At 36.2% G+C, this 14,653-nt stretch overlaps 1 protein-coding gene and 1 long non-coding RNA gene across 3 annotated transcripts in view; one reads left to right on the forward strand and one right to left on the reverse strand.

The window, feature by feature from the left end:
- ICE1 (interactor of little elongation complex ELL subunit 1) overlaps positions 1 to 14,653 on the forward strand; it is a 42,418-nt gene that overhangs the window by 25,710 nt on the left and 2,055 nt on the right. For both annotated transcript variants that reach the window (XM_040059221.1, XM_040059229.1), the window contains exons 14-18: positions 416 to 4,819; positions 6,544 to 6,712; positions 9,575 to 9,735; positions 12,367 to 12,557; positions 13,714 to 13,820. In XM_040059221.1, coding sequence (XP_039915155.1) covers positions 416 to 4,819; positions 6,544 to 6,712; positions 9,575 to 9,735; positions 12,367 to 12,557; positions 13,714 to 13,820 — 5,032 coding nt within the window. The remainder of the gene's footprint in view (positions 1 to 415; positions 4,820 to 6,543; positions 6,713 to 9,574; positions 9,736 to 12,366; positions 12,558 to 13,713; positions 13,821 to 14,653) is intronic.
- LOC120750487 (uncharacterized) overlaps positions 1 to 14,653 on the reverse strand; it is a 36,233-nt gene that overhangs the window by 12,356 nt on the left and 9,224 nt on the right. Inside the window, exon 2 of the long non-coding RNA XR_005700016.2 lies at positions 4,059 to 4,163. This is a non-coding gene — a long non-coding RNA (uncharacterized LOC120750487). The remainder of the gene's footprint in view (positions 1 to 4,058; positions 4,164 to 14,653) is intronic.

Below are 14,653 nucleotides of genomic sequence, written 5' to 3' on the forward strand. Positions count from 1 at the left end.
CCCCACAGTAGCTACTGTGAAGAAAATTAACTATCCTAGCCAAAACCAGTACACCGTCACTTATGTCTCAACTTGCTGTTAAAATTTCCCAGTGGTGCAGTGGTCTCGCAATTTGTGTTCAATATAAGCATGGCTTTCATAGCAAAATTCCAGAGCTTGAAAGTTAAATGCTACTCAAATACTCTTTCCCAATCATTTTAGAATGCAAGTAGGTAGATAAAGAAGTCTCCTACTTTTTACAGATGTTCTTTCTTTTACTGTGAAGAGCAATGATAGAGAAGGTTGTAATTTTGTTGACCAGACTTAATCTCTCAAAACCACTGCATGTCAGGGCCTTAAGCATACTTGTTTAGAAAAGTACGTCTTAAAACTGATACTAGGGCTTAGATTATTAACTTTGTTTTTTTAATTGAAGGATATGTTGTTGGGAGATTCCAGTGATGAAGATGATTGCAGTACTTCTGCAGTGGAGTGTATTTTACAAGACCAAGTTCAGCCTCCGAGTTATAATGAAATCAGACCTGGTGATGAGTGCAACAGAAAGTCCAAATCACATGAGCCTGGTTTTGATACAGAAATCTCACTTAATCTGAGTTGGAATGAAAAGAAGGTTCATATCAGTCCAAAGATGTCAAGCAAGGAGGGGAGAGATGCTGAAAGAAAGCAAGCTGAAGGTGCTACTCTAATTACAAACATGGAAACTTACAATGATTGTTTGGAGGAGAATTCTGAGGATATGGAAACTGAGAACAGAGAACTAACTGGACCACATGAATCAGAAGACATGGAAGAACAGAAAGGAGATGGTGAGGACATGGACATTGAAGAGGGAGATTCTTCAGCAGATTTTATGTTACAAAGTTTCAAGCCTCAGAATCAGATAGAAAAATGTAGTGTGGTAGAGCAAACAGAGGAGAATGTAACCTTAATTAGAGCTGTTGATAATGCGGGTACACATGAAAAATGTGGTGAGTTAGTGGATGCAGAGAGAGAGAAATTAGTAGCGCAGAGAGAAACTCCCAGAGAAGCATCTGTTCGGCAAAGTGTTACTCATTGCCTTTCTGAGCAATGCATTGTGCTTCAGAGAGAAGATGCTGAGGAAGAATCTGATGTGTTGATAGAAAAAGAAGTGGTTGAAAATAAATCAAAAAATGTAATCAAATTAACTAATATGGCTGGAGCTATTGAGATCTCTGCACACTCTCAGTGCTCTGAAATAAAATATGACAGTGAAGAGATTCTGGAGAAACAATATATGCAAACAAAAGACAAAGCAAACAGAGAATGTGAACCAGAGATTGTTAAAGTCTCTAGGCATTACTTACCTGTATCTGCTACTGAAGGAATCAGAACTTTATGGTCAATCTTTCCAAAAGATGAACTGCTCAAAATTGAAGACATTAATGTAACCAGAGCTCCAACTGTTGAACTAGCTATGAAATTTAACAGAGGAAGTGTTCTAGAAGTAGCTGAATTGTCAGAGCTACTTCATAGTGCAGAAAATGTAAAATTAGTAGATATAAATGAAGGGGTATATTTACAAAGCAAACCACATCACAAGGAAGATGATAGTAATTTATCTCAAAGGAAGTCAAACATGGAAAATATACTTGCCCTACCAAAGATAGCACATATTATTGGTGCAGAAAGCAGTGTAGCTAAGTGTGAATCCTCTGTGTTAGATTTTACAGAAGTGAAAGGTGAAATAAAACAGTCTGAAAACTTAGGTAATACATTGGAATGTGGGCAGTCCAAATCTCAAAATTTTAGAGTGTTTGAATCTCTAAAGACTGAAGTCAAAGTTAATCTGGAAGATTGCAGAGGGGAAAGCAGTGAGTTGCTAACAAGAGGGGGTACTATTGAATCTGTCTTAGTAGAAAATAATCCTACTTCTCTGGAACAGTTTGCAAAACCTCTGACTCAGATCTTGATAACTGAAAATGTTAAATGTGATGAAATAGAAGGGAAATTAAATAAACAAAGCAAGGAATTGGTGACTGAGACTTGTTCTAGTTCACTGAAGCAGGAAAAGAATGTTGTGAAGAAAAATAATACTTCGGAGATCATTTGCCGACCTACTTCAGAAATGGATTATGGAAATAGTTTCGCTTTTTCTACTCAAAAAGACTTAGAGAAATGCTGTATAAATAATGAGGAAACCAATTCTCCTGTACAAGTGGGAATTGGCTTGGAATCCACAAGACCTCCAGATCTAAATTTCAGTCTTCAGAAAGTTGTTGGTTTCCTTGAAACTAATTTCAGAGGAAAGACTGCTTTTTCCTGTACATGGGAAAATAAGGGACATACAAATTCTGTCATGAGTAGTACATTTAACTGTTCTTCTGAAAACTTAGAAGAGGGTGCTGAGATTCTGTCTACTGAAAAATTGAACATGGGCAAAGAACTGGGCTGCCCTGAGAGAGAATATGTACACAAAAATGAAGTGAAAACTTCAGATAAGGAACAGCCAGTAGATGAAGATCCTCAGGCATCTGTTAAATCACAGATCATGTATGCAAACTCTTACAAGAAGAATGCTTTTCTCCAAAAGTTTGATTGCCAAAAATCAGGATGCAGGACTTCTACATGGAAGATTAGAACAGATCCTTCTACAACTGATTCACTAACAGATGGGGGAGAAAGTAAAGAACTGAATAGTTTTGAGGGTTCTGGGAAGAATGCCATAATGAGGTGTAAAAGTGATTTTGATATGCCAGAGCAGAGCAATGACTGTGAAAAGAAATACTCTTCTATACAAAAAGTTAGGTATGTGAAGTGTTCTGAATGTGTTCCAATGTTCAGAAACAAACTGAGAGCTTCCAGGAGAATTGCAGTGGGTGCTCTGGAAACTGGTGCAGTTTTTGATGCTGATTACCAAGTATGTGAGCTTCATTCAGTGATGCACCCAGGAAATACTTTCACAGTTAGTCACCTAAAAGCGGGCACTGTAGTGGATATGAATACACACTGTGAACCAAACAACTCTGGAGATGCTGTAAATGAATGGTCAAGTGTGACTGGGGAGGGTTATCCTGAAGACTCAGCCTCTTGGAAAAAGGAATGTATATTAGTAACTTCTGAAAATAGTGAGAGTGCTAATGAACTCATGGTGGAGTCTAACACAGCTGGATGCATTTGTCACCATGAGAAAGGTCTATTAAAATCTGGAACGTCAAAAGAAAGCCCTGTGATGCCAAATGCTTCAAAAAATAGGCTACCACTATGCAAGATGTTAAACAGATTCTCAGAAAATTGCAGGCTCACTGTAAAAGCCAGTAAATTAAACACAAGAATGTTATCACTTGGCAGTTTCTTAGAAGAAAATGATTCTGCAAAACTTCAGTCTAATGGGGAACAAAGTCTATTACACAGCATTGATATGGGGGTCTCAGGGTTTGAAGAATATAATAGTAATAATCAAACTTACACTGCTTGCAGCACAGGAGAAAGCAGAACTGATGTTATCATAGATAATGGTAGAAAAAAAATTTTACTCAAGTATCTTCCAAATCCAACCCTCTATGACATAAGATGCAGTTGTCAAACAGTTGGGCAGCTTTCTGAACCACAAAAGACAGTATTTGAGAAGTTACATACGGCGGAAGAACCATCTGAAATCTTGACTCTTTCTACCAAGACAGCTGCTCAAGTAAGGCATACCAAGCTATCAAAGAGACTGTTTCAAGGTAAAAGAAAAACAAAGACTCTTAAAGTTACTCAGCCAGTTCTTGCAAATGCTAATACTTCTGTGGCAACAAAATGCTCATCTGAGATGATAAATAAAATCAGGGAAGAGATAGGTCCTCCTCTGCCCCCCTTGTTACTGCCTCTGATTGCTACTCCTCCAAAAACTGCCTGTACTGTGTCCCCAGTAATGTCTTCTACAAGTCAATCCTCTTTGCTTTCCCCTCTTGATGACCTGATATCTCCACTATGCAAAACTCCTATTCTTCCTCTCACATCTCCATTAACAGATATGCCAGCAGTAAAATCTGGTCTTTTATTTTCTCCTCCCTCCCCCTCAGAAATGGCAGTAGGTAGAAGGATTCGCTCCTCACCTTTGAAATTTTGTACTTCCATTCCAAAGCATGCACTTCCTGTTCCAGGAAGATTTCCTCTCTTTGCAGCAGTTAGTGCTGGTCCAGGTGCCCCTCCGGAGAACTCTGTGAAAATATTGGACACTATGTATCCAGAGCTGTCTGCAAGGGCAAGGACACTAAACATTCTGAAAGGCAATATTCAGCTTAACCGATGTGCTTTTCCAGGCAGCCAAAGTTTGCCAGGACCTGTGTCTCAAACAGGTGGATTCAAAGCAATTGCATCTACATCAACTGCTTTTGTTAAAGCTGGGAGCAATTTGAAATCTGATTGTAGCAAAGATGAAGACAAAGATGTGCAAAATCAGCAATTGTTTTCAAGATCATCAAATCATCTTGAAAAAAGGACACTATTGCAGGTATCTATGCCGAGAAGTGCCAAAAGACTGAGGCTGGACAGTGAACCACTAATGATGGAGCCCAGTGATATTACTGCTGTCAGAAATACTAAAAATACCATCTCTGAAATGCAGGAGGCCTTCCATAGTAAAAGCTATGAAATCAGTGATTCATCACAGAGTTCTAATTTAGAAGAATCACTACCAGTAAAGAAGGATCCTGACTGCCATAAAGTTTCTTTGGCATTAAAGAAAGTTGCTGAATCCTGTTTTGACTTGTTACCAGTTATTAAAGGTCATGTGTATGTTGGTAATATCTCAAAGATTCCAGTAATGAGAGATGAAGAGAGAGAAGTTGTCTATGAATTTGGTATAAAAAACAAGGTAAGTAGCATAATTTTAAATTTTATGGTTTAATAAGCACTTCTGTGCAGATGGAAGGGAGTATAAGCTTGTAGTATTTGAATTCTCAATTGTTCTGGAAATCTCCCGGGCCAAACTGTAGTCTTGAAAGGTTATGAGAAATCTGAATTTGTATAACGTAAGAAAACACAGAACTGCGCAAGAAACTACTGTTCAGTCATGTCCAAGATGCAAAACGGCATTTATAAATACATATGCTTTTCTGATGTATGCATAAACCACTTAATTTTTTCAGCACATTTTGAAGTGGATAATATTAATAGTTGTAAGAGTTCCTCCAAAATTTCTCTATTATTTTTAACTAAAAAAGATAAACTTCATTGTATATGCTGGTATATAATTTTGTTCTATGTTTACCTTTACTGTTCTACATCGGGTTATTAAATTTAACAGAAAATTCTTCCCTTATTTTATTTCTCAGAACTTCCTTAGCATCAGTGTTCAAAAATTTCACTTCAGTTGCCATCTTTCTCATAGATAATTTGTAGTCTACAGCAAAGAAATTCACCAACTGATACATGACAGCATTTTGTCCTGTTACAGTCCTTGAACGTAATTAAGTTCTCCTGAGAAGTTGCTACCAAGATCTCAGGTCATCTTTGTTAGGAGTTGTCAAATCTGGTAACTTCACAGAAGCAAAGCTTGTAGCTTCATATTTTCAGGTCCAGCCAGTAGCATGGCTAAGTATGTACTACTAGAGAGACATGCACACAGTACACACCTACTCTTATTCCCTTGTCTGGCTAATCAGATTGAAATCCTGGTAGAGGAAAATACAATCATATATGTACAGGCAATATGGATTGCCCCAGCAGCTAACTGGGCATCCAGTAGATGACTGATATTCTTCCCACCTGTCTCACATGCACTGACAAACTTACAGGCACAGAAGTGTACACACATTCCTCCAGCAGCTGGTCCAAACTTGTGTCTGGCACTCAAGTCCCATGGTGTTTCAGGAAGCTGGCTTAGACCTTCTGGTTCCTCCCAAAGCTAACACTCAAAATCCCTGTTGTCCACAGGTACCCAGTCTGAACTGTGTACTCTCCAGCACCTGGCTTCTAAACCCCTCATTCTACTCTCCACTTTTAGGTCTCCCTCTAAGCATCCCCTAGTAAGTCATGCACAATGTGTACAATCCCAGTATTCTTTTTCCTTGCATTTCATATTGAGTCCCATGTTACTATAGGCAGCAATATCTCCTTCCCTAGCTCCTGCAGTGTGCACAGTGATCTGGGGAAAGACTGCTGTTACCTTACCTAGTAAATCTCACACCTGGACAATGTTTGTCCTTCTGTGGCATCTTTGGAAGCAGCTAAGTCAGGGTGCTTACATTTGTTCTGATTAGGTTATTTGGGTTACTCTGTCATTATTTCTCTCCTCATTCCTTGTACTTGTCATTATTCTTGTTCTTTGAGAAAGGTTGTTAATAACTAACCTATTTACATTCAAACAATAGTAGCCCTATTCTTCATTTGTCTATGGCATGTTTATTCTGGGAAGTTGCCCACTCTGCCCTCTTTTTTTCTTTCACTGGTTGCCTCTGATTTACTTTCCGCATTTTTAAATGTAGGCAGACAGTATTCTGGCAAATAAGATAGTAGTTCTTTTTACTTATACTACTATAATGTTGTCAAGTATTCTGAAGTATGTAACAGTCTAACAATATATTTTGTGTCTTACAGCATTTAGCAGAGTCCTTGCTGCATGTTATTCTCAATAAGCTGAAGGCTCAGAAGAATGCCACAAATGACAATTTCAGTCAGGCTCTGTGTCGAGTCTATGTAGGAATTTGTCGACAGTTGGGAGATTTGGAACGAGCCCGCCTTTTCTGCTATAGCCTACTTAAAGAAGGTATAGTGTGGCTTAGTGGCCTTATATCTTAAATATGCTGTGTGTCTTTTTGCTGTAGTGTGTTAGAATTATTATGTTTGTAAAAACAAACAAATCCTGTTAAAGGGTTGTTTTCCTTAGAACTTTTTTCTGTAATGCAGAAGTATAGACTCTTTTAGAATAAACTCCCCTTCTCATAGTTCTGCCACATATATGCTGTAGTTTTGTGGTCACCTGGGCTCTTAGTAATCTACTTATTTTTCCAAGGAAGTATTTTATTTAGGATACTCTATACTTTCATTTCCTCACCATCTCCAAAATGGTAACATGATTTCTGGGAATTTTGTCCTTTCAGCCTATTAGTATTTTCTTATTTTAATTAAGTAGGTACTGATTCATAAAGTAAATGTGAATTAAAACCAGGTATTTAAAATAGTGTCAGGAGTTGGCCATACCTTGACCAAAACCAGTGTATTTTATATGTCCCCCCTTAAAATGTTTTTATTTCCTGTTATCTAAATTGTTGCTTGGTTGAGAAGTTTTTTTCCATTTTGGTTCCTTTCCTTTACCCCCCCTGCCTTTTGGTCACAGGAACAAAGGTAACACACACATACTATTGCTAAGTTAAGAATCTTAGTTTTAGAAGTTTAAAACTCACTAAGTTTGAAAATAATATATTGGTATCTGTGTTTCACGTTAAAGTAAAATTCAAGAGTACTGACAAGCAAAGTGCTACAGTGCTACAAGTGCTTGAAATTCTTTCAATTACTTACTAGCTTTCATATAACATTCCTGTCTTTTTTTTTTTTTTTTTTAATCTTAAAAAGTTTTGTGATTTCATTTTGTTCTTAATTATCATTTTTGAGGGGGTGTAATGGTTTTGATTCTTTTTGGAATTTCTGTTATCTCCTCTGTTTTTCTATCCTTCAGTCCATTATAACTCTACTTTTACTTCTTTCATGTTAATCGTTTTAATACTGCACCATGTTAGAAACTATTATTTGTCAGATATATTTTCTTAATCTAAAATAATAATTAAGCCTTTTGTTTTGCAGTATCTTTCTGCTTTTTCTTTTTGTGGACTCTTGTAAATATTAAACATTCCCCCTTTTTTCCTTTCTTTTTCTGTCTAATAGCCAAACTTTAATAGTTAAATGCAGACTTTTATTAGATTATTTTCTCTCCTCTACATTGAATTGCATAAGTTTCTATTGTCATTGTTCTGTGGGTTTATAGTTACTTTTCGAATGGGAACAGCTGTAAACACATCTTACATGCTGTTTAGGCTTTTTAAAATTTGTTTGGTTTTATTTGATTACTATCCATTATTTTTAGGCTTTCCTCTTTCATGTAGTTTCACATATTCCTATCAGAATTATGACAACACAAGCTACACAATTAGCAAATTCAAATTCACTATAAACAGTCAGTATTACTACTTTAGACTACCATTACCTATTGTCTTGATGACTTGTCCATTGTTTTTGTTCTGTTCTCCTTTCAAGTATTCTGCCTTAAGTGACTACAAATAAAATGGTTAAGGGTTTTTTGGGGTTTTTTTTGGTTTTTTTTTTAATTTTTGGTTAATTTTTCTTTTACCACCTCCCCTCCCCTCCCTTCCCCTCCCCCCCCCCCCCTTTTTTTTTTTTTTTTTCCCCTGCTGCCCCTTGAACTCTTACTCATCAGAGAGTAAATTTTATAAGTGTTTAAAGTTCCTGGGTAGGCAGTTCAAGTTGTCAGTAATTCTTCACATGATGAGCTGCTTCGGGTAGAAGGTCCATCCAGGACACTTCATTGCAGTCTAAATTCTTCATGCTCATTAAAGCTCTTGATTTGATGTATTTCTGGTTCTTAAGATCTTTCCAAAAATGTAGAAGTTATGCTGAAGTGAAGACGGAAGGTACATTTAGCTTTTCAGATTTCATTGGTTTTTGTAGTGTCCCAGGCATATGTATTCCAGTATAGCATTTCATGCATGAAAGTAATACCTACTTTTTTACTTCTTCCAATGCATTTGTTATTGCTTATAGTCTACAGGGCTCATGTTTGATCTTAGTATTTTCCCTTGAAGCTCTCAGCTTTAGTATTCAGAAGGGTCTTTTGGCTTCCCATTGATGGCCCGGAACTCTGTCCTCTCTAACTGATAGTTGTCAGATACTTGCTCTGAATTACTTTAGTGAATGAATATTCTTCAATTACAAATTTTTACATCTATGGAAGTACAAATAGTAGCATGCAACATTCATATATGCTCACATACAACTTGCATAATATGTAATTTCTTTGCTACAGTCTGAGAAAACTGCTGAGCAATATCGGATTTTAATTGTGTGGAGGTTCTTTGCAGGCTTTATATATATATATATATTATATATATATATATATTTCACAGGTGCAAGATATTAGCAAGTACTGTAGATTAATTTTTTCTTTGGACTAATTTTAGTTTGGTCCAGTGATCAGAGTGCTTATTTGTGACTGAAACGTATTAAGTAGGTTGTTGGAGTGCATCTTCCAGTCTAATTTAATCCTAAAAGAATCCAGTTTCCATGCTCTAAGATCACTCTCCTTAGGGAACTAAAGTGCAGTAAGAAAGATGAAGGGGGAGGAAGTGATACTACAATGGAGGAGGTGGCTTAAGGTTTGTTGGGGTTCTACTGGTGTCTCCTGTTTGGTTTTTCTTTTGGATCTTTTCTTCTCATTTAGTCTCAGGACTGAGATGTGCTAGTATCACTCCCTTTCCTTAGGCTGCAGTCGTGATGTAACTTCTGTGCCTTTTTTCCTTCTGTGCCTTTCTGAATGTACGAGCTTTTAATGCCTTAAGATATATTTTTATGTTTTAAAGTGTTAAAAATTTACTTTGTTATTTCTTTTTTTCCTTAGACTTTCCAAACTCAGAAAAGTTGATTTTATTTATCACCAGTGTATGGTCTGACGTATTTCTCTTCCAATGTGCAATTAACAAAGCTATGCAATTAGTTGTCAGGCAAAGTGCAAGCAATGAGATGCTGGCCTGTTTAAGTGCTTATCTCAACTGGGAACAGGTAATGTCTGATTTCGTTGTCAGTATCAGCTTTTGTCTGCATTGGTCGCTTGGCTGGCTGAATCAAATCAAGGAACTTACTTTTCTAATGAAGGGTGTGAATATCCCATGGAGGCTGTACAATTGTGCACTATATTGCTTCAGGCCTTTTCCCCTAGTTGATCTAGACCATAATAGAATACAAACTTTTCTTGTTTTCCCCTGTTAAATACTAATCCATCTACTGAACATTAAAAAGTAAAGGTTGTTTTAAAACTTTAACTAGAACGTTGTAGGACTAGGGAATTCTTTTCCATCTCTGGAACTGTTCTTTGATATGGTTTTTGCTTTTGCTTGTATTGTTGCTTTTAAAAATGTGTTGGGTTTATCTTTCATAGTTCTCTGTGTAACAGGTAATACATTACTAACAGTTAATTTCAAGATGAGCCTGTCTCTTTTTTACTTTGACCGTTTTGCAAGGTAGACTGTAAATACCTGTTTATCACAAAAAAACCCCTTAAGTTAATTTCATAAGCAGTTGATGTGATCAATACAAAACCAGTGATATCAGAAGAAAGATGATCAGTGACAGCTGATTTCAAGTCTTTGAGCTGTTAGGCAAATCATTTAATTTCTATCAGTTTTCAGCAGGCACATATTTCCATCCTGAAAAGAATGTTGCAAGGAGGAAAAATTGAAATCATTGGGAGCAATTTGGTATCATGCTGATGGAAAGCCAGATGTGCTTTGCTTCTAAAGGAGTTTGTGTAACAGGTTTGTGTGTCTGTTTAAAGGCTAGGACCCCAGATTTTTGAAAACTGCAAATTAATGCCGGGCTTGCTTCATGGAAATAAAATAATTTTGTAAATATCAAGTGAACAAAATCATATTGATTATTCGTTGTCCTGGTCAGGACAGAGTTAATTTTTGCAGTAGCCAAAAGCGGGCATGGCTAGGACCTGGAGTTTTATTCTGTACCACCTCACATCATTACCAGGGATGTAGGGAAAGGAGTCTCTTCCAGGGAGAATGAGTCCCTTCCAGGTCAGCATAGTGTGGTGGAGGGAGAGGTTGGGTATTGTTGTTTCAACATCATGAATTGTTGGTCTCTCTTTTGTACCCTCCATAATTTATTGCTATTACCGTTCGTTTTCTTATCTCATTGCTGTTTCCAGTAAATTGTTCTTATCTCAGCCTGTGATCTTTACATTTTGTGCCTCCAATTCTCCTTTCCATCGTGCCACAGAGAAGAGGAAGGAAGGGAAGGGAGGAAGCAAGCAGTGCTTGGTTTCAATGAGAGAGAGAATACCATTCCTAAACCATGACAATAGCTCATCTATTCCCTATTTTAACATGCTGCTCTACAACTGCCTTGAGGAATGCAGTAGTCTCACTGCTGTCATCATAGCCTTTCTGTGCTGTATTTTTTTTTCTTTAACCTCTGAAGCCAGCCCTGAATTCAATATGGAATCACTGAAATTACAGCCCCCTAAACCTCCTGCTTTTGTGCGTGAGTGAGTTAATTTGGCCTGGTTTTGTATCAAGATTTTACTGTTAAATCACAGTTGTGGTGTAGCATTAAGCTCTAGTATTCAGAGTTATGCTTTACTGCATATGCTTTACTGCAGTCTCTGTTTAGCAATGAATTTGCATTCTCCATTCTATTAGGTTACAGCTTTTAGTGTCATGCCATTTGAGATGCACATAAGAATGTCCTAGTAAATGTTCCTGGAAATAATTCTTTGCACTCACACTACCTACTTTATTAATGGATCTCTGAAATAAGAGACTGTTGCAGCTGGGGAGAGAGACCTCAGAATTTTCTGTGTTGAAGACAGGAGATGACATCATTCTGTCTGTAAGCTCTGTTTTACTTGGGTAGAAATACAGGTAAAAGTTTCACGTAGATTGTGATTAACAGTCTGTTATGCATATAATTTTAGGAGAAGATTACTTCTGAAAGTGAAACTCACATGGAATGGGTATTTATTTCTTGGTCAAAGCATGTAATTTTAGTGACTTGTACCATGGCAGAACTTGCCAATTATATGAGGGTTTGTATTGGGAAGATCTGCCAAGTACCCACTCTTTTTATGTGATAAGCCTAGACTTTTTTTCTTAATATGTTAGTTATTAAAAAAAAAAAAAAAAAAATTCCTTTCTTCCCCTAGCTACTTAATTAGTAGAATAGTTTCACATGGCATGTTTGTTTCCCTCAACTATTGAAAATATTTGCTTGCAAATTTGCCCCCAATGAAGAATAAAGAGTAACGAATTTTAAAATTATTTAGAAAGTGAACAGTATTAGACTAATCTTCTTGCACTGGAAGAACACTCCTCTTACCTTAATGCTGCATTGAGAGAACAAAAATCCCCAAATTTTAGAATGAGATGAGAGAGTGGGTGTGAGATCTGTGTTTTTTCTTGTTTGGGTATTTTTTCCCAAAACTCTCCTTTTAGTAAAGGCATCAGGAAAAATACTAGTACTTGATGGTTTTGGTTTATGTACTCTATTTGTTTGTGTTAATTCAACCCAAAAGTTGGATTTATGGTGTAAGATGCTGTACACAGTCAGTATACAATATTTGTAAAGAGTTTGATTCTGGGCTGCTAACTTTTCATCCATTAAAATAATTACCTTCTAAAATTCCAGAGTTCATCTTTAGATGCTGGTATTATGGTCTCAAACCTGCTTTTAGAAATGCAGTCATGTACAAAAGTAGAATTTCACTTGAGTGAGCAGTATGGAGAAGATCTGAGTGAAGATGCTTGGCAGTATATATTTGCTGTTGATCTACTCTGCTCTCACATGAAGTGGGATTGGACACATGATAATGTTATAAGGTATTGTGGCAATCACTTCTTTCAGATATTTTCCTTTGTGTTTTTTTGTTTTCCAAATTCATTATGACTTCACTTTTAACATAATAAAATATTGCATAGGTATTTAGAAATGAGGATGTTTCAACCTGATGAGACCTAGACTAGTATGTATGTGTGCATTTTTTTAAGATAGAAGGAATGATCAGTGAGGAAATGAAGGATTTTATGGTATTGTCCTAAGAAATTAACCCTGTTACAACTGTTCTAGTAAAGAATTGTTTTCAAAATAGCTATAAGATTTTGAGATGAATTGTCTGTCATTGAAGCAAAGTGATTATCTTCTGAACTTACTTGTTGAATTCCCCTCCCCTCACAGTAGAAAATGAGGGTGGTATTCATGATAGGAAAATAACACTGCTTCAGTGCCAAAAGTGAAATATATCCATACTTATCTTTAATGCATTAGTTATCTTTAATGGATACTTATCTTTTATGTATTATCTTTATTTCAGTCTGATTTTATATTATACTTAGATTCAATGTCTTAAATTTTCTTTGAAGCTATAATCCAGGAAATGGACTGCTACCATACTTAACCTTGTTTGAAAGACTGCATTTTGGTTACATGACACTCATCTGACAGCCTTGATTTTCTATATAGAGGTTACATGACTTAGTAGACATTTGATTATCTGTGATATAACATAATAAGTAATACTTAGAGTCATCATTGTCTTCTATACAAGTTCCATAATTTCAGAAAGTAAAGAAGTAATTTTTGGAGAAATACTTTTAAAATTAATTCATAATAGCTTCAGTGAAACATGTAGTTTTAATTAAAGCCATACCAAGGTGATTGTGAGTTGTGCTGGTAATAGGTAACTACGTCCATTAGCGTAATTTTAAGGATTATAAAAGTTATACTTTGGGTCCTTTTAGGTTTAAAAACAAGCATCACGTCCTACGTAACATACAAACTGATTTTTCAGTCATATAAGAAACTTACAGAATATATCAGCATGACATTTGAAAGCAACATGATTTCATATACATCTGTGAAGTCAGTCTACCTAAAGTTAGTAATAAACAATAGAGTCATTTGCCTTCATTATTGTATGAATACTATAATCACCACTTCATGCAGTATGAGATTTTCAAATTCATTTTTCTTTCACAGCAAAGTGCTTTGGCCTTCTATGGATAACTGGATAAAGAAGAGAAAGGGGCGTGAGACTGCTCAATCCACTCGTGATAGTGTTATTGCATTGACACTCAGACTAATTGGTAAGTAATCTAAATTCTTGGTTGAACTTCTACTTTGTATAAGTATGTCCTTATGAAAGTGTCAGGCCTGTCTGGAAAGGGAGTAGAAATATTTTTGAATTTTACTGGATCTTTATGCAGATATTTTCAGCCTGTGGAAAGCAGGTACTTCAGTTTTAAAAGATGTTATATTGATTCATGATATCAAATACCAACATGTTTTATGTATTTAAAAGGAAGTCACCTGTAGCCACATATAGAATCATAGAAATACTGAGTTGGAAGGGACCCTCTAGGATCATTGAAGTACAACTTCTACCCTGAACAGGCCTGCCCCAGGAATCACACCATGTGCCTAATGCATCTTGAACTCAGAGAGTATTGGTGCGGTGACCAGATCCCTGAGGACCCTGTTCCAGTGCCTAATCACCCTTTGCATGAAGAACCTTTTCTAATAGCTAACCTAAACCTCCTATGACACAGCTTCATGCCATATGGTTTCCAGCAGTATAAAATACGGGGTTTTATGCAACTTAATACCATAATAAATTTAAGGTAGATTAATTTTTTTTAGGACCTAGGTAGCATTTGATATAAATAGAGAATAGTTTGAGTTTCAATAAATATTTTCAGTATGTAGACTATATGATATTGTTTATTAAACAAAAATTGCATTCTTTCCGAGTTTTACACTTAAAAATTGTAAACCTATGGGAGGTTGAATCAATCTGATGAAAAATGCCTTGGGGTCTTTAGTTACACAATAAATAGGACAACTATTGTTCCCAAGACAACATGGTAACAAAAATTACTTTTTTGTAGGTAAAATTTGCATTTTATGTTGATGCTTCAAC

This window comes from Hirundo rustica, chromosome 1 (assembly GCF_015227805.2).
Source record: "Hirundo rustica isolate bHirRus1 chromosome 1, bHirRus1.pri.v3, whole genome shotgun sequence".
Classification (NCBI taxonomy): Eukaryota; Metazoa; Chordata; class Aves; order Passeriformes; family Hirundinidae; genus Hirundo; species Hirundo rustica.